The following is a 19,690-nucleotide window of genomic DNA, read 5'->3' as shown; positions in this document are numbered from 1 at the left end:
AATTTAATTTTATGTTTGCAATCAAATAATAAGTTCCAAATTTTACAATGACGTTTAAAATAAATCGTGTGCATACAATGTATAATCAATATATTAATAATTATCGAGTGCATTGACAAACGTTATATGTTTATATCTTAGAAAGAATCATAGAAATATACAAATAGCCAGAGATATTTATCGAGCGACCCGAATAGAACCCGACAAGCAGCATGCATGTTTTGACTGAAACAAAGAAGGAAAGAACCATTGACACCCTTTTGCCATATGAGAGATCCCATTCCCATTGGATTCCATAATCACATGCATGTATGACACGGCGTCGAACCCCAAAAGTGGAAAAGGCAAAGATTTGATCCATCAAATAAAGAGGAAACACATCGAAAGTGAAAGTTGAAACACGAAATAGATGATTATGTGTTAATACCGTCTTATTATCCTAACCCTGCCTTTGAAAACCAATAAATATACCAATCATGAATAATGAAAAAGGAGAAAAACAATTACACGTTAATAGGTGAGCTATCCGAGCTCGCCCTTTTGTCTTTGACCAATAAATCAACTTGGGGTTCAAAGATACAAAATTCAATCTTTTGAACCACTTTGCTACGAATATGAACATCGGATGCTCTCTGCAACCGAGACAGAATCATCTAGTAATTAGCGTCTAAGGTGGAATCCAAAGCCAATACTTGGTTTCCACCTCATGCAAATACATGAATAATATGATTTTGTTCTCCCTAACCTAAACAATGTAATTAAACGACTCCCTATCCTCGTAAGACCAAACGTGTGTGATGAGTTGATGTCTGAAGATGATGATGATGGTAATAGAACAATCCTACCGAACTTGAACGAAGAATGAATCCTAGACGGTTAGTAGAACTAGGTTTATGTATGAAACGCCTGTTCCTTGATTGAACAATCCCGTCTGGAATTTACCTGAGTTCCATTCCTTGTTATGCTAGTTGATCAACAAATGTTTCCTCTTTGCTTATGTTCCTTTCGAAAGATATCAATTCCCTCGTAAAAGACACAACAAAAATCTATCGCAAACTAACACGGTGGTTTCTTTTAGGTTGGTGTCTCGGGAGCTTGTGATGGACCTGGTACTGCTGCCACTACCCCAGTTGTTGCTGTTGTTGTTGTAGGTGTTGTCGTTGTTACTGCTGTGGTTTCTGCAATTGTTGCTGCAATACCTGCTGCAGATATTGTTTGATGATAAACATCTATAAGCGCATTTTGCATTTAAGTTTTCTTGAAATCGGAACATATAAACTAAAAGCTTAACTGGTTGCAAACTACAGTAAAAAAAGTACTCTATAAATGTATTTAGAAGTTGTATAAAACAATCACCCGTAGTAGTTGCTGCCATGGACGTTGAAGATGGAACAGATAACATACCAGTTGAGCTATACTGCTGAGGCAAATATGCTGCGGTTTCTGCAATTGTTGCTGCAATACCTGCTGCAGATATTGTTTGATGATAAACATCTATAAGCGCATTTTGCATTGAAGTTTTCTTGCAATCGGCACATATAAACCAAAAGCTTAACTGGTTGCAAACTACAGTAAAAAAAGTACTCTATAAATGTATTTAGAAGTTGTATAAAACAATCACCTGTAGTAGTTGCTGCCATGGACGTTGAAGATGGAACAGATAACATACCAGTTGAGCTATACTGCTGAGGCAAATATGCTGCGGTTTCTGCAATTGTTGCTGCAATACCTGCTGCAGATATTGTTTGATGATAAACATCTATAAGTGCATTTTGCATTGAAGTTTTCTTGCAATAGGCACATATAAACCAAAAGCTTAACTGATTGCAAACTACAGTAAAAAAAGTACTCTATAAATGTATTTAGAAGTTGTATAAAACAATCACCTGTAGTAGTTGCTGCCATGGACGTTGAAGATGGAACAGATAACATACCAGTTGAGCTATACTGCTGAGGCAAATATGCTGCGGTTTCTGCAATTGTTGCTGCAATACCTGCTGCAGATATTGTTTGATGATAAACATCTATAAGCGCATTTTGCATTGAAGTTTTCTTGCAATCGGCACATATAAACCAAAAGCTTAACTGGTTGCAAACTACAGTAAAAAAGTACTCTATAAATGTATTTAGAAGTTGTATAAAACAATCACCTGTAGTAGTTGCTGCCATGGACGTTGAAGATGGAAGAGATAGCATACCAGTTGAGCTATACTGCTGAGGCAAATATGGATATTGTACGATTTGCGGGTATTGAGCTCCAAAACCATGAGCTTGATTACTTTGTGCATACTGAGCATAAAGTGGGTACAAATTATGAAACATCCCCGGTGTCACCGATGCCCCGGCAGCGTAGTAAGGTGAAAACTGTTGACCTCCATAGAGGTTATAATAGTTCTACAAAACAACATTAAATTCAGCTAAAGCAATGTCAAGAAACTGAGGTGAGATGTCATTTTTTAAACACTAACCAGAGGATAAATGCCTTCTTGTGAATATCCAGTATACCTGAAAGTAAACAAATGGAGAATGAATATTGCCGGTTAAAAACAAATTCTATTGAATTTCAATTTCTACAATATTGGACTCGGTGACTCACCCATGAGCAGAGTATGGAATTGAATATTGACCAGTAGGTTGATGTTGGATATAATTTGAGGAGGAAACATGGTAGCCAGGTGGTGCCGTCAATCCAGGACCATGTGATGGTCTAAACCGTCCTGCCCCTGCATTTAATTGGTCTTCCTAAATTAAATTTACTGTAAACCTCTGGTGTTTTAGATCTGCATTTCGTTTCATTAGATCCTAACCAAGATGAAAATGCCTCCACAGTATAGCAAAAGACAAAATGGTTTTTTTTCAACATTTGCTAACAAAGAAATGTGAAGGGAGGAAAGAAACCATGTTGAGAAATTGGTGGACGAGTCTTTTGAGCACCCAATGCAGCAAGATTGCAGTTGGTTCGCCTTCCATCGATGACAGGTGAAGGGTTTTGACATGCTCTCATGGCTGCCTCTGGATCCTTAAACGTAACCTGGAAACAAAAAAGATGAAAAATTCATAGCATGAATAACAAAGGAAACAAACAAAGCTTTGTTAATAAAATAAGGATCAAATAAGCTTACAAAGCCATAGCCCTTGGATCTCCCAGTATTATTATCTGTGATCACAACAGCCTCAAGAATCTCTCCAAATTGCTCAAAATAACGCCTCATGGTATCTCTTTGAGTTTCCCAAGCCAACCCACCAACAAAGATTTTCGTAAAAGTTGTGTCATTGAACTGCCCTGGATTGTTACCGCCCACCATATGGAATTGTCTTGGTTGAGACATAGAAGAAAATATACAGACACAGACTTCCAAATAAAACGGGGAAAAAGATAGGTGATCAAATCAATCAAAGGCCAAGGCTTGTTTGTCTCTGCCCTTCTTACTCAAGCACTCGTGCAGCAGCAATAGCGTGTATCCTCTTTTTGTTCTTTTGGTGATGACCTTCTTCTTCTTCTTCTAGCTGTTGTTGTTTTTCTAATGCTATAATAATGATAACTGCCACTTTTTCACAACCAAAACGCCTCAGATTCCTCAGCAACGATACCCCTAACGAGAAAATCATTACTGTTGAGAAAGCTGATTTTTTTTTAAAAAAAAAATAAACTTTACATATAAATATATATTATACACCTACCTATGCCAAGCTATAACAGAACCGAGCGAGAGAAAAAGGAAAGAAGGATGATTAATATGAATTGCAGAATGAGAAAAGGAAAACAAAAAAGCTGCTAGTGGGTGCCCACGGCAGTAGTAGGCAAGGTTGTCCAATGAAAAATCAAAGACCCAACTTTTCTTTTTCAATACTCTCTCTCTGTCTCGAACATTTACTTACATATATTATTATTATTTATTATTATAAATCAGCGCGCTTGAAGAGGAGAAGGGTGGGGGACTCTTTATCATCTGCTTCGCTGTATCCAACCATCAGTTTATTATTTTCACTCTCTTTCTCGAGTATTTGCATGTTCTGTTTCAACCATTTGAGATGCCATTCGTTAATTCATACAACCCTGAGAAATTCTGGGTTTTTTCCCCTTGTTGTTTCTGTTCATCTTTGCCTTCGTCTGCAGCTATTTTCCCCTTAACCGAAAAAACAGCACAGGTATTGATAGATGGGCCAAAACTTTCTACCTCAATCTTATTATTTTTCTTTAATTTATTATTTTGGATAAATTATTGAGGGGGAGCAGTTAAACGGTTAACCACCTTGGCCACCCATTTGTTTTTCTTTTATATAAACAGAATGAAACTCCCAAATTTGCCCTTTGCTTTGCTGTATAATTCAACAATAAAATAATAATAATTTCGTCTAAAATACTATTTTTTTGTTTAAATTTTAAATTTAAAAATTAAATAACAGAGTTGAAGACAGAGAAAACTATGGTGAGCGTCAAAGCGTGGTCAGCGGCGTTTATAATGGTAAAAGGAAAGGATAATTATGGGTTCCAAGCGAGGAGCGAGAAATAGAAGAGTAATATAAGGTAATTTTTTTTAGTTCAAAGATAACTCTCCCTCTAGCCGTTAAACGTTCACAACTTTAGTATTTATGATGGTTAAATTCATATTTTCAATAAATAACGATAATTTATTTATTACGGAATCATTTAATTTGTGTGTAATATAAGGTAATTAAATTCGTTGGATTTAACTTATAATTAGGGATTGTTTTTTAAAATGTACCATAAAATTTAAATAAAAATATACTGTAAAACGTTATTTAAAATAATGTGATGAAAATTTCATTAAGTAATCTCAATTATTAACGGGAGTGTTATTTTTTTTAATAATATTTAGAGTAAGTGACTAAAAGTTCTTAGTTAACACTTTCTCTCTCTTATAAGTTATAGGTTGTAGATTCAATACTTACTAAGATAAAAAATCATCTTCCCCTCTTTTATGTAGGAATTGTTTAAAAAATATTGTTCTTCCATGAGTTATTGAGTTTAAGTAATTATATTTGTAGCGTATTTATACATTCTTAACTAAAATGATTATTAGAATAATTATATTTGTTAAGAATTTTAAATTTTTATATAATTTAAATAATTTTTATATTTTTAAAATTTAACATTTTGTATTTTTAATATAATATTTTTAAAAATCCACGGTCTAAATATAAAATATTATATCTATTGAATGGTGTACACGCAAAATGGGAATATTAAATAATCTAGTTTTTATATTATAATAATCTAAAAGTTATAAAAAAAATGTAAATAAAATGGACCAAATCTTATTAGAAGTAAATAATTAACCTGGCCAAAATAGCAAATGTAAAAATACCATTAAGAAGTATAAATAAAACTCTTCTGTGGATCCCATACTAACTGCTTTGGACTACCGTAGGGGTTGGTCGAATCTCTTATTATTTTTTTAAGGTTAAAAAACTAGATATTGTATATTATTGAGCACCATCTTTCTCTTTTAAGAGATTTATTTTATTTGATTCTATATTTAATTTTGTCAGTGGACCAATCTCTCGGCGGCTAGTAGTGTTGGGAATTGACTGATAATAAAACCCTACTATAGAACCGTATATGAAGACAATTTTAGATAAACTTGTAGGCTTAATCCACTTTTATCTTCGGTACTCTAATTTCTACATACTTTAATGATTGTATTGGTTTTCGTTTTGTATTCTTATTTTAATATTAATAATTAAATTTAAATGTTTAAATACAAAATTTGGAACTTTATGTAAAGAAACACTTTCTGTGACACAAAGCATGCAAATGGGATGGATGGGCTAATATAATCTCAAAGGCAAATTAATTTTCATAATAATGGCTGATCTGGTTCGTAAATGATTCTCCGAAAGAAAAAGCCTTTATGTTCATAAAGTAGAAATAAAAAAGTAACATAAAAATTCGAGTCGTAGGAATCGTGTAATAACAAGGAAGCCGAGCTGCGACATTTGGTAAAAAAATATAAGCTAAAACAAGTGGAGACTGTCGTACTATCCATCCACACATGAAGGCTGCGAAAATAAATAGATTATAAAAAAACCGGCAGGCGGTCAAGAGTCAGAGTCTCGCACATGTAACTGGCCAGACCTTTCATTATTATGATCTTCGATTTTTGCTTCATCGTTTTCTTTTATTATTACACACCGTGGATGGGGGAAATCGTAGGGTCGATAGAGAAGAATGGTTTCATTGCTGAAACTGTTGGGGGACTGGGATGCGTAAAAGCAGTGAAACATGATCCGTTAATCTAAATGAACAGAAATATATATGCAACTTTATCTATTAATGTATTGTTAGTCAAAAGTAATAAAAGTAAAAACGATTTTTAAATGATGTTATGTTATTTGTGGATACACAAAAATATGAATATGTAAGGATAAGGCGCCGACCAAGAATGTGAACAGCGAGGAATTGGGGGTCCAGCTGTTAGAACCTGCGAAGTGGGAAAGGCCCTCAAATTACGCTTTTGACGAACGCCAACATCCTTCGAGTCGGTCACCTCTATAACAAAATATCAGGGACCTAATACCGTGTCCTACCTGCCAATCCTTATAATCCATGCCATTCGCAATCCCGCAATGCAGCGCTCTATTTGTACAGACCTATAAACAAACCTAAATTACTTTATTTACCATTGAATTATGAGGTTCTTACGTACTAAGAGTCAATATAAAAACCTCTTAAGAGAAGGGTTTGGAGTAGTTACATCTATGGCTTATTTAATGACGGTGCCTCTCCCTGTACAGATAGTACCGTTGATGGGTCAGTCGATCATCATACTACGGCCAATAACTGCCCTACTTGTACGGTTGGGAGTAAGGAAGTCAAAATGGCTCTTAGAAAGATGGGGAGGGACAAAGCTGTTGGTCCAGATCAAATTCTCATCACTGTGTGGCTAGCCCTAGGAGAAGAGGGAGTAAAGTGGTCGATCAATATCTTTAATATTATTTTAGAGACTACCAAGATGCCAGAGGAGTTGAGAGAGTCTACGGTGATACCAATCTATAAGAATAAAGGAGATCCCCAACATTGTGTTAATTATAGAGGTATTAAACTACTCAGTCATACCATGAAGCTATGGGAAAGGGTGATAGTGGCTAGGTTGAGACATGTTACTACGGTTTCGGAAAATCAATTTGGCTTTATGCCAGGTAGGTCTACTACGGAGGCGATCATCTACTTCGACGACTTATGGAGAAATATAGGGAAAAAAATAGAGATCTTCACATGGCGTTCATTGACCTAGAGAATGCGTATGATAGCGTTCCCCGCAATATGATCTGGAAGACCTTGGAAACGAGACAGATCCCAACTGCTTATATCTAGGCGATTCGTGATATGTACTGTCGATCTACTACATATGTTAGGACTACAGTTGGGGACATAGAGGCTTTCCCAGTAGAAATCAGACTCCATCAGGGGTCGGCTCTGAGCCCTTACATCTTCGCCTTGATTATGAACGACATCTATTGTGCGCACCAGACGGTGTTCCATGATGTATGCTTTTCGCTGACGACATTGTCCTAGTTGCTGAAACAAAAACTAAGCTGAATAGTAGACTGGATAACTGGAAGAAAGCTTTGGAAGAAAAAGGTCTAAGGATCAATATTGAAAAGACAGAGTATTTATGTTCAAACTTCAGTGGGAACCAAAACGATGAAGATGTAGACGTATGCATCGAAGGACACGTTCTCCCCTCTAAGGATTGTTTCAAGTATCTAGGGTCTATGATACATAAAGATGGGGGTGTAGATGATGATGTAACGCACCGTATAAAGGCGGGATGGCTAAAGTGGAGGGCAGCTAGGAGTTTTGTGACAAGAAGGTGCCTCTAAACTTAAGGGAAAATTTTATAGAGTTGCAATAAGACCAGCGCTAATGTATGGATCAGAATGTTGGGCAATCAAGAAAGATCACGTAAGGAGGATGAAAGCTGTAGAAATAAGAATGCTTCGATGGATGCTTCGATGGACATGTGGTAAGACTCTGTGGGAAATGACTCCAAACTCTGCAATTAGAATGTCCTTGGGGGTGATGCCTGTATCCGAAAAATTGAGGAGGGAAGACTACGGTGGTTTGGGCATGTCCTTAGGAGATGCCTGTATCCGAAAATTGAGGGAGGGAAGACTACGGTGGTTTGGGCATGTCCTTAGGAGACAACAGTCGGATACGGTCAGGAGGGTAGAGTCGATTATAGTCGACGGTGCCAGAAGGAGAGGACGACCAAGGAGGAAGTGGGTAGACTGCTTGAGATCTTCTGTCATGGGAATTTTGAAGGATTAAAACTAGGATAGCGGAGTAGTGTTGCATAGTTTAGGTTTTAACCCATTTGATATTTTTCTTTTATCGTAGCTTGCAACAACTGACTTCTGTATATCCTTATCATGTTTCGTCTTTTAAATTTATTTCGGGACTCACGTTTTTTTTTGTCTATATTCAGAGATTTGTATGCAGGGATAACTTCCCATTACAGACGCGCATATGAAAACTGCATATGAAGACTGTTCAACTATGTATTATTTATTATTTCTTTTTATACATGCATTGTATTTTATCTTTATTTTTAAATTTTTCTGACTGCCGGAGGTCTTCCACGGAAGTTGCTCTCAACCTGGCGTTGGGGACAGCCTACTACCCTACCTCCCCCTAACTCCATTACATATGGGAATAGGGTTTTGTTGTTGTTGTTGTTGATAACATTAAGAGAAGGCTATATACTTCCTCTATTTTCTTCTTTTCTAGGACTCTTTATCCTTTCAAGAAAGATAAATCTTTTGAATACGCCATAAAGTAATCGATTATGATTCTCTAAAATTCAAAAGAGACGAATCATCTATAGTTGACATAATACACATTGTTATCATCAACAAGGTCAATAATTTTTCAAACTTAATTGATTTTTTTAGTACCAAAATAGAGTAAAATCATAATTTAGCGATGAATAAGGTAGTCTACCCTAAAAGAACCAGCTGACTTATACCCAGATTTCCCTGGAAGATTCTCTGTGATTTCCTAATCACTAAGAAGTAGGGTAGGCCGCTCTGGGTTGGCAGTGGCAAGTGATGGACACACCAAGTCTCAAACATCTCTTCACTTAAGGTAAAACCCCCTAAATATGAAATACCTTATTTTCCCCCATAATTCATACCATCATGTTTGATTAATGAACACGGATTTTTCCCTTCATCAAAGAATCAGAGAGCCGACATCAATATTTGCACCCAACACATTGCTTCTCCCTTTCTCTTTGGATTGATGGTCCAACACAATGTTTGACAGAGCTATCTCAATGATTTTGGCCCATACTAAAACTGGTTCACTCAAAGCAGCCCAAAATGAAACTACATGAAGTGAGAATTTATTGAGGTTGAAGCATGCAATGATTGTTGCGATGGCATTGAATTCTGAACTGTCCATTTTATGAGGTCAGCCACCCAGATTAGGTATTTTGACAGTGATTGCAAAGCACAGATTATCAAAGAACCAAGGCCAGAGGTGAATTGAATGTTCGAAAATGTTGTCACTATAATTGATGCCCAAAGTTGAAAGCTTGAACCGTTGGTTATAATTAGTTTTCACGACTTGACGTACGGCATAATGATTTTGTGTTTCATTTCTCCGCTCATATTACCTGCCTAGCTTCAAATTTTGAGTAATTTTGCCACAATATCATTCTGTTTGAAACCCCCAATGAAGTTTAAAAAGTAAAAAACAAAAAATTACTCTAGAGTTAAGTATAATTCTACTGGTAAATCTTTTGGACTTAAGTTGAATTATTGCTTTAACCAATGGTTTTGATATCAATATATCAACCTCATAACTGTTTATTTTTTTTGAAGTTGTATATTGTAGTTTTGTACCTAAGATGAGAAACTTTCTAAGCCCTAAACATTTTTTCTTTCACAGAATTAGAAGTTATTAATTTCATTAAAAAAATCTAAAATTATAATAAAAATTAGAACCAAAATAGTAAATCAAATACATAATTAAGATGTTCTCTTGTAATCATGACTATAAGAAATTAGTCATTTGAGATTATATTAAGATCATACAATAAAAAGGTGAAAATTTCACTCAAAAAAACTCGAACAAAAGATAAATACAAACATATTTGTTTGCAACGACAAATGAACCACAACAAAAGATTAAACAATTGAAATACCACCGACAAATACAAATCAAAACCAAACATATTGAGAAAACTATCTACGAACACAAATTACGTATCCAAATCTAATTTGAAAGTCCAAAGTTAGAAAGATCATCATGATAACAAATGAATATCATATTGATCAGTTATGCGACGTCAAATCCAATCATAAGAAAAATAAACGACAAGAATGACCAAACAAATGATAAAAGAAAACTGAAAATGTACTAAAAGGTAGAGAAAAATATATCATAATTATAGAGTTATTAAAAACAAAATAAAAATAAAATTACGAGATAAAAAAAATATAGACAGGCAGTGACTAACCCCGATATTAATTGCCATTGTGTGTGAACCAAAAATGAGAAAATAATAAGTGGCGATCCTAGACCCAGGATTGAGGGGGAAGTTTTGTTGTAGGGTTCATATGTGAACCAAAAATGAGAAATAATAAGAAGCAACGATCCTAGACGCTATGATGGGGGGGGGGAATTTTGTTGTAGGGTTAGAATGCGGCTAAAAAGTGGTGGTAGTAAGTACAATAAAAAATATTACATTTTTTTATGACATTTTAAGTTTAATTCAACTTAAAATATTATGTTTTTTTTTCTAACATCTTAAGTTACGTTCATTTTTACCGTTATTTATCCTTAAATCGGGGTTTATATTTAGACTTCCCCGGCTTGAGATAAAGTTCAAAGAGTGTGACATTTGCCGAAAGCTGTAAACATGTAAATGCTATGGCGTCCTTAATGATTCATCTAATCAATAGCCTTTATGATATATACGTTAGCCTCGGAAGCTAAATCGTTAGCAATACAATGTTACACGCAGAGATATTAATTAAAGGCGAGGTGAGTTTAATTGCGCAACTCGTGGAAATTAGGATTGAGATCAGCTTTCGTTGTCAGTGAGAACGATCAGAATCTGCCTGTCCCCGCCTGTCCTTGACCTAAGTAATATATAAAATCTGGGGTGGGTTGGCTTATTAAAAAAACAACTTGGCTTAAGCAAATATATCAAACCATGTAATTTACATGAAACCGATAACAAGGTTATTTTTCTTGTGTTGGAAACGCAGGAGTGTATGTTGATGATTTCTCAAGATTCAGCAGAGTTTAATAAGTCAAACGCTTCTCTTCTTTTCATGTTAAAAAGCAAGCGGCAAAAGGAATTAACACAGTTGATGGTGCTTTTGACCATGAATCCTTCCATCATGATGATCCCCAACGCTTGACTTAATATTCTACTTAACACTCAAACTAATATGCACCCAAACTTTGATATTATTCACGCTAGTATTTAGACAGTAATTACATTTTAAGAATTACAATACTATATATATACGTTTGGTTAGAATAATTATATGACGGCGTTCAAAGTGAAACACGTTTGAGTCCAGTGCTTTTACCTTTTTTTATTAGGTACTCTTCATTTTTACGGGTAAAGGTGGCATTAGTCTCGGTGTTAATACTCTATTGCCGGTATTTATTATTTTATTTTATTTTATAATATTGTATCTTTTCTTTTTCTTGTTTTTAATTATTAATAACTCTATTTTTGTGTCATGTTTTTCTCTGTTTTTATGATACATTTTTTACTATCATTATTAAATGTTTTTAGTTGTTTGATTGTTGTTTTTATTTATCATTTTTATTAGGATTAGTTTGTTATCATGTTGATCTTTTTATCTTTAGACCATCGGATTAGATTTGGATACATGTTTTTTTTTTGTGAATAATTTTTTTCACGTCGTTCGACTCTAATTTGTAGTTTACCAGTAGTCTTTCAATAGTTTAATCACTTTTTGTGGTTTATTTTATCGATGTGATCAAATATGTTCATATTTACCTTTTGTTTAAGATTATTTGGTTAGATTTTTTAATATTTCCTTAAATGATCATTGTGTGATCTTAAGTGACTAGTTTTTTTTGTATTAATGATTATAAAAAAATATTCTTATTATTTGGTTTACAGCTAGGGTTGTAAAATTTTATTATAATTTAAATATTTTAATTTTTAATAAATTAGTCGCTTTTATAAAAAAAAATTATATACGTAATTACATATATAATTACTCGAATACTTATATTTCCCTTTAATAATTATAAATTATAATTTAATGTTCAAATTATATTTAGTTTTTTAAAATAATGATAATGAAGTACTAAATTAAAATAATAATATATATAAAGTAAAGTGAGAATTAGAATATAAAACATATAATAATTAGATGTAATTTTTTCATACAATATTTATATTTTTTATATTTTTTATCATAAATCAATAAATATTGAATATTGAATATTTAAATATAATACATTTAATCATACAATTTTATATAATATATTTAATAATAATATCAATAAGACATTTTGGTATTTTAATTTTCCTATATCAACGGTGCATATTTTCTCTCACCATACAAGCAAAGCGAAGTGGGGCCATTCCAGTATAAAATAAAAGGCAGCGGAATTTTAGATTTGGGGATGGCAAAGGAAAGGATACTTCGTGTCTGCTACAACCCACGAAACGAAATCCTGAAAAAACCCCATTCCCTCATCCTTCTTATATTTCACCACACTTTTCAACATTCCATCCCATAAGTAAAAACAACAGCAGCTCCAAGACCAGACATGGGTAATTGTGTTTTCAAAGGATTCGCACAAGTCGAAGACATGGTGAGAGTGGTGACATCCAGTGGTGGCATCATGGAGCTATTCGCACCCATCACCGCCGAGTGCATAACCAACGAGTTCCCGGGCCACGCCATATACCGAACACCTGGTTTGCTCTCTCAGCCTCTCCTTCACAACGAGGAGCTCCATGCAGGCCACCTCTACTATCTCCTCCCTATCAACAACAGCTTCACCAAACGGAACGATCCAAACCATGTTACGCCAACGTCTTCTTCAATGAATACACCGTATCGGATGTCATTCGATCAGCAAAGTGTGTTGAAGAGAGCCGAGGCGGCGGAGGTGTTACCTAGGTATAACAGCAGCGGTGTATGGAAGGTGAAGCTGGTGATAAGTCCGGACCAGTTAGCGGAAATCTTGGCGCATGAGTCGAGAACGGAGGCGCTGATAGAGAGCGTGAGGACGGTGGCTAAGTGTGGGAACGGAGTGTCGTCGTCGGTGGCTAATTCCGATCAGTTGAGCGTTTCTAGCAGTTGGAAAGGTCTATGGTAAAAATGAAAACATGCTGATATGTTTATCTGTAATGATTGTAGAAAGAGATGAAATTAATATCTGCTTTTGTGAATTTGTAATGATGTGTTAGGTGTAGAACTAGAATATCTGATCAATGGTGTGTTATCATAATTCATTTTCAGTGATTTCTCCAACTATAATTATGGTAGGGATTCATCATTACTTTGAATAAAATAAAATTGAGCTGTAAATGGAGGCTTGAGATGATCGTGTAGCTAGCATTCTAAAAAAGTTACTTTCTTAACCACCGGCACAAAAGATACTTGACTTGTCGCCTTTGCTTTCTTAACTTCTCTCGTGCTTGGTTTATTGTTAGTGAGCGACAAAATTGCGGCTCGTGCAACTTGCTTAGCCAAATGGAATCTGAGTCTGATTTTTTTTACTTTTTACTTTCGGTTATTTACTATATTTTAGCTTCTTAGCCTCTATCTTAGGTTGTTAAAATTAATCATTTTTGGCTGAGAGCAAAATATTCTGATAATAAATAAAAAAAAAGGAAAAAAATCATTATATACCCATTCTGATTAGTGAGATTGTGTATATATATGGATTATTATCGGAATATTGTTGGTGAAAAAATTATAAAAAGTTTTAAGATAATTATAAGTATTTTAAAATTATTTTTTAAAATGTAAAAGAATAAATATGCCACTTATTTAAGATATATGTTTGACCTAAATTTTACGAGTTTTATTTCGATTCGATCTAATAGTATATGTGTATGATACAAATTTTTACTTAAAACATCATATCGAGTTTCAAATCAAATAAATTTTCTTAAACTTTAATCAAATTAAGTGACAAGTATAATAATGTCATACTCAAACTGAATTAGAATGGACCAAAATCTAATCAGACACATATCTATCCCAACACTTATCATCATATTAGTATCATTTATAGAACTATGTTTTCTACTAATGTATCAAATCATAACTTTATATATATATAATATTTATTTTGTACAAAGTTAAAAACATTCACTCATAACAATCAAAGACAACTTTTTTCAGAATTTATATATTTAATTTAGTGAGATATGTATGTTCCAAACTGACAGATCTTGGAGGTGTCTTATTAGGACAGGATCTTGCTCGAATAAGTTAATCGGCTAAACGCTCAGCTGGGCATTTGGTCCAATCAAAGCCCCAATATCAACAGAACCTTGACCTGATCCAATGGTTATTACGGCCCGTATTTAGCGTTAAGAGATTCATCGTGAAGCCTATTCAAATTAAGATAGTAACCTTGATTATTGCTAATGAATAAATTTGTTTTTATATTTCATTCCGCCCCCAATAAAAAGTTATGCAATTTGTTTAAGAGTGTTATAGCGTATGAATGATGGAGAAGTTACTTTTGTGATATATATTTGGGTACTTGGATTTAATTTTTATTTTTATTTTGATTTAAATTAATATTTTAAACTTTATTTTTATTTAAATTGGTTAAAAAATATATAAATAATAATTTGAAAAAAATATCAGTTAAGATATTAATTTGAATCAAGAATCTCAATCCACATACCTATATAAAACAAAAGGAGTTGTAGCTTTTATATCCTTTTTCAAAAGGCATTATTAGAAACAAAACACGAATTTCACATTTCGTGTACATGTTTCTTCCATGAATCATGTTTAATTTATGAGACTTATGATTATGGCATTGATATGAATTGCTACATTTGATATTCACGTTGTTCGAAGGAGCTAAGTTGGCTTGTTGCCATCTTTCTTACTTTTTTATCTTGTTATGGAAGTAAGAAACAGGGAAAAAATTATAAGATAATAAGGCTGATGTAAAAGTTGAGATTAAACGTGTTTTAGTTTTGTCTGTTTTTACGGATGAAATAAATATAAATTCATTATAAAAATAAAGATCTCTAAGAGTAAATAATCTCATAAGAATTAATGCTTAAATAAATTTAATCATCAATTAATTAATAAGTGCATCCGTATACTGTATAAGCTTTGGAGCAAATTAATTTCATTACTAAAAAAATGATTTTTTAAAACAGACAGTTAAAATTAATAAATGGTGATAAAATGATAGAGTAGGGTTTTTCTTCTTCTTTTTTATTTATTTCATGTCACATCTCTTTAGTATGAAATGGATACATTGTGTATTCTGCATGTTGTTGTTGCTTTATATATATATATATATATATAAAGGCTCTATATTAGAAAAAGATATCCATCCTTAATTAAATAAGGTATGAGGCATATCGCGGACCGGCCTGCAAGCCAAAAACAAAGTAAATTAACTTGATGAAACCCTCGGCCAGGAATATACAGGCGGAAAAGAGCCATGCACTGGAACGATATTCGATAACGACAATACAATTGTTTCAGTAACAAATAATCTTTCATCTAACAAAAAGTTTTTTTTTGTGTGCAAGTAGTTAGGCCAAATCTCCTTGCACACTTGGATTCGTGTTCCAGTTTATAAACTTGAACTATGTATGCTCGTGAATTATTGCGTTCCAGTTTTCGAAATAAAGAAGAAGAAGAAAAAAACAAGGCTTTATCGGCAATCCCGAAGGCATCTTCTCTCATTTCACCTTCTTTTCGTTCTTTTTTTTAGGCACTGGTTTGGTCTGATCCGGTCCCCTTGAATGGGGAAATATTCTCCACTATCTTCAATTACTCAGTTTCAAGCAGTTATAGGGTCGGATGAGAATCTTTTTTTACCCAGAAACATAGCTTTGACAATATTCTTTAACGACAATTTCATCACGGGAATTCATGTTCAATATAAAACTCAAAAAAGGAATTGAAAGGGTCCTCTGAATTCCCATCTCGCACAAACAATGAATATGCTTTACAGTGCCTTCTCTTCTGAAGAAAAAAATTGCAGAATTTTACCGGGGAGCGCATGTCATGGAGTCGACCAACACCCAGAATCTCACTATTCAACTAATAATTCCTTAAAAGGTGCCCCAGCATCAGTGGCTTTTCTCGCAAAAGCTACGACACATCTTTTTTTTTTATGTAATAAACTACATATATAAAATCACAGCACAAACCATGAGATACAATATCTTATTAGTCCTAATACCATGAAGCTAAAGTTTTTTTTTTTTTTTGAAGTGACCATGAAGCTAAAGTTGTTTCAAACAAATCATGGTTATTTTATTACGTGTACTGACATCACAGTTTTTAATGGCCAGGAGATGCCATTAATACATCGTTGGGAAGATATATGAGTAGTTTCACATATTGTATGTTATTACAGTATCAGAAGACATGAACTGCTGGATACGGCATGAAAATTGAAGCATATAAACCTCAAACGAACGCTTTTATGATTTTGGTTTAATTAACCAATTATCTAGGGTTCATCCTCATGGTTGGTACGACGGACTGACTGATTGACATTTTGAAAAGAACAAAAAATATGAATACTTGTTATCTAGGGTTCGGATCTGATTCTCTAATCTAATAATAAAAAAAATAAAAAAAATCTCACCAACAACCTCATGTGACTCTGTCGGAGCATAAAAATTAACAAGCTTTGAGAATCCAAGCAGTTCCATCTTCTACCAATAAGGTATAATGTTTTTTCACCCTTAAACTTTATAATTTTTGTCATTTTGGTCCTTAACAAGTTTTTACGCATTATTTAACCCTTGTATTTTTAATTCTTATCAAACTAGTCAAACCCAATGTAAAAAAGTAACAAAACGAAAGGTTAAGGTTTAATCTAAAGCTTTATTGTGAAAAACAAATTGCTGTAACTAAGAATGAATTCAAAAGCATCCAGAAAAAGAAAATCAGTGTGAGGCCGGCGGAGGAAATGCTTTAAGGCGTCTCCGGTGATGGGATATATATGTATCGTAAATGAGCAAATTAATAATTTAATATGTTTGGAAGTCAAATAATAGTATAATACTGACTTCACCGACCTCCATTCAAAAACGGGTGAGCTCCATTCTCATTGGAACAAATAAATACACTTTGTGTGATATATGATTAGCAGCCTGAAACTTAATAATAAAATTTAAACATTGTTTGGAGGCAGTCTTCTCACAAAGAAATGGAAATGTTAATGAGTATCCCTGCGACTAATACCATGACAACTCTTATTTAACCATAACCACAAAAAAAAAAACAATTTCATCGACATTGCTTTCCATGCAAACTTCCACAAATTTTCAACCTTTTCTTCTTCTTTTCAATAAAACATATATAATTATTGTTGGGAAATAAACCGAGTACCGAGTAATTTCCTATAACCAGATTAGTGAGAATGTGAAATAATAACGAAAAAATAATACCCGAAATTGATAACAGAGTTCAGTCAATTTGCTTACGTCTCCGGACTGCTGCAGATCTTTTACTAAGAGATAAACTTTACAGGTGTTTACAAAACACTCACTACTCACAAGAAAACTCTCTAGTATTGGGAGAAAGAAATGATTTGGGATGATTTTGAAGCTAAATGAGCTAGGGTATTTATAGTTGAAACTTAAGGACTTAATCATGTAAATACCCTAAAGTCTAGTGACTAATTATGATTATCCGATTACAATATTTCAACAAACATCTACCAAACTTTGAAAAACTATTTTTCAAATAAACATTTACCAAACTTTGAAAACCATTTTCAAATAAACATTTATCAAATTTTGAAAACCATTTATACAAAGTTGATTACCAAACTTTGAACTTTTAATTTGATGCATTGCTTGACTTTCAACAATTATGCTGTTGTGTTTGTATTGCAGGCTTTGTATTTTACAATGGAAACACCCAAAATTAAGTGTGATGGATAAGCTGTCAAGCTATTGATCACCCAGACTTATCCAACCCCAGCAATACTGATGTCATGCTATGTTTTCGACATCATAATTTACAACATAACATATATACAGTTCAGACCCTTGCTACCTGTATTCAATTGTTGTTATGCTCATTGCAAAAACTTATAATTCTATTTTTTTCAATACAAAATTTATATCTTTCTCCCAAAATTTTAATCTTATTTTGACTACTAATGTGAAATTCGGATTTTGTCCGGTGGCAGATATATATGTAGTCAAGAGTATGACACGTGTCCACCCTAATTCGACTAGTGATTTATTTTATTGATAATGTCCACCCTTGAGATTTTATTTGTACACATACTATATTAAAAAAATATGTTATTAATATATATATATATCCACTCTAAAAATATTTTTAGATCCATCATTGATTTTATCATTATTTAGGAGGTAGATGCACCAATACCATTATTTTATCATTATGGGATTTATAAAATAATATTTCAATATAAAACTAAAATTATATTTCATTTCTCTTAAAATTTATAATCTAATTTTGATTTCAAAAGATTTTCTAGTTTCACCCTTGTACAACTACCATCACGATAAATATTCATACATATAGGTCAAATTAATTTGGGGCCTACGTGCACTAAAATTATTTAATCATTTCTTCTTTTAGTATTTTGAGCATACATTTTTGAATTTAAAACGATAAAGAATATATTTCTTAACAAACAATTTCAATTTTAAACTTTTTATATAAACTATCGCAACAAATGTCTAATAGCTACGGTTAACAATTTATATCTATATTATTTATAAATATTCTAACTATGTTTAATGTCATGAGTTAAACAAGATATTAACTTAGTTGAAAAATATAAATATATTTTTACCTCAAATTCTAATAAATATTTTTTATAAATATTTAAATAAAAATAATTTCTTTATAATTGAACGTATAACTAATAAATTTTATATAAGTAACTTTTACTGTTACATCTATAATCATTTGTATATTTATTTTTTATATAAGGGTGTCGAAAGTCTTAAATTTTTTAAAGGAAAAAATAATTAAACTATTGTTGGTAATGCTCAATCCCACATAGTATTGGAAATACTATTAGGAATGGGTATTTATGGTTTGGATTTCCCACTTCTTGTTGAGTGAAAGAGAACAAGGGGACTCTCGCGCTCCACTGTTACCGTTCGATCGTCTCGGCTCGGCTCGGTCGTGGTCGTGGTCGTGGTAATGCGTTAAGCTTGTAAACCCTATTTCTAGCCTATAAATAGAGGGCTATATTCAGCTTCTCAACTCACTCTCAACATTCAGAATTCACTCTCCAAGTGTTTTCTAAATATTCTCTCTGTGTGCTTTCCGATAAGAAGAGCAATACCACCGGTAGTCAACTCCGATTTCGGGTGTACGGAATTCAGAGTGACCGTGTTAACCTCGGGGGACGTCCAACTACTGCAGCGATTACACACATCGGGGCAAATTCGTTTCTAAGGTAATGGTTATACCACAACACGGTTTACGAATATGT

General features: G+C 33.3%; 2 protein-coding genes across 6 annotated transcripts; one reads left to right on the top strand and one right to left on the bottom strand.

Annotated features, from left to right (window-relative positions):
- Positions 1 to 503: 503 nt before the first annotated feature.
- LOC120136353 (RNA-binding protein 24-like) lies at positions 504 to 7,082 on the bottom strand. Of its 5 annotated transcripts, none has more exons than XM_039152403.1 (10): positions 7,072 to 7,082; positions 3,123 to 3,681; positions 2,899 to 3,031; positions 2,597 to 2,723; positions 2,469 to 2,505; positions 2,151 to 2,394; positions 1,887 to 1,997; positions 1,622 to 1,732; positions 1,405 to 1,467; positions 504 to 1,202 (listed from the first exon to the last, which is right to left on the bottom strand). In XM_039152403.1, exons 2-10 carry the CDS (start codon positions 3,327 to 3,329, stop codon positions 1,075 to 1,077), a joined length of 1,161 nt encoding a protein of 386 aa, XP_039008334.1. In that variant the 5' UTR covers positions 3,330 to 3,681; positions 7,072 to 7,082; the 3' UTR covers positions 504 to 1,074. The 5 variants fall into 5 exon arrangements, with proteins under 5 accessions (XP_039008334.1, XP_039008335.1, XP_039008337.1 ...); XM_039152404.1 differs by lacking the exon at positions 7,072 to 7,082 and adding an exon at positions 3,682 to 3,748 and having other exon boundaries at positions 3,123 to 3,593; XM_039152406.1 differs by lacking the exon at positions 7,072 to 7,082 and having other exon boundaries at positions 1,405 to 1,464; positions 3,123 to 3,737.
- A 5,631-nt stretch (positions 7,083 to 12,713) lies between these two features.
- LOC120136359 lies at positions 12,714 to 13,396 on the top strand. Its single transcript, XM_039152415.1, has one exon. The coding sequence runs from the start codon at positions 12,800 to 12,802 to the stop codon at positions 13,352 to 13,354; it is 555 nt and encodes a 184-aa protein (XP_039008346.1). The 5' UTR covers positions 12,714 to 12,799; the 3' UTR covers positions 13,355 to 13,396.
- The last annotated feature ends 6,294 nt before the right edge of the window (positions 13,397 to 19,690 follow it).

This window comes from Hibiscus syriacus, unplaced genomic scaffold (assembly GCF_006381635.1).
Source record: "Hibiscus syriacus cultivar Baekdansim isolate YM2019G1 unplaced genomic scaffold, ASM638163v2 tig00110627_pilon, whole genome shotgun sequence".
In the NCBI taxonomy this organism is placed as follows: domain Eukaryota; kingdom Viridiplantae; phylum Streptophyta; class Magnoliopsida; order Malvales; family Malvaceae; genus Hibiscus; species Hibiscus syriacus.
Note: the sequence above shows the minus strand (reverse complement) of the source record. Positions and strands in the feature narration are given on the sequence as shown.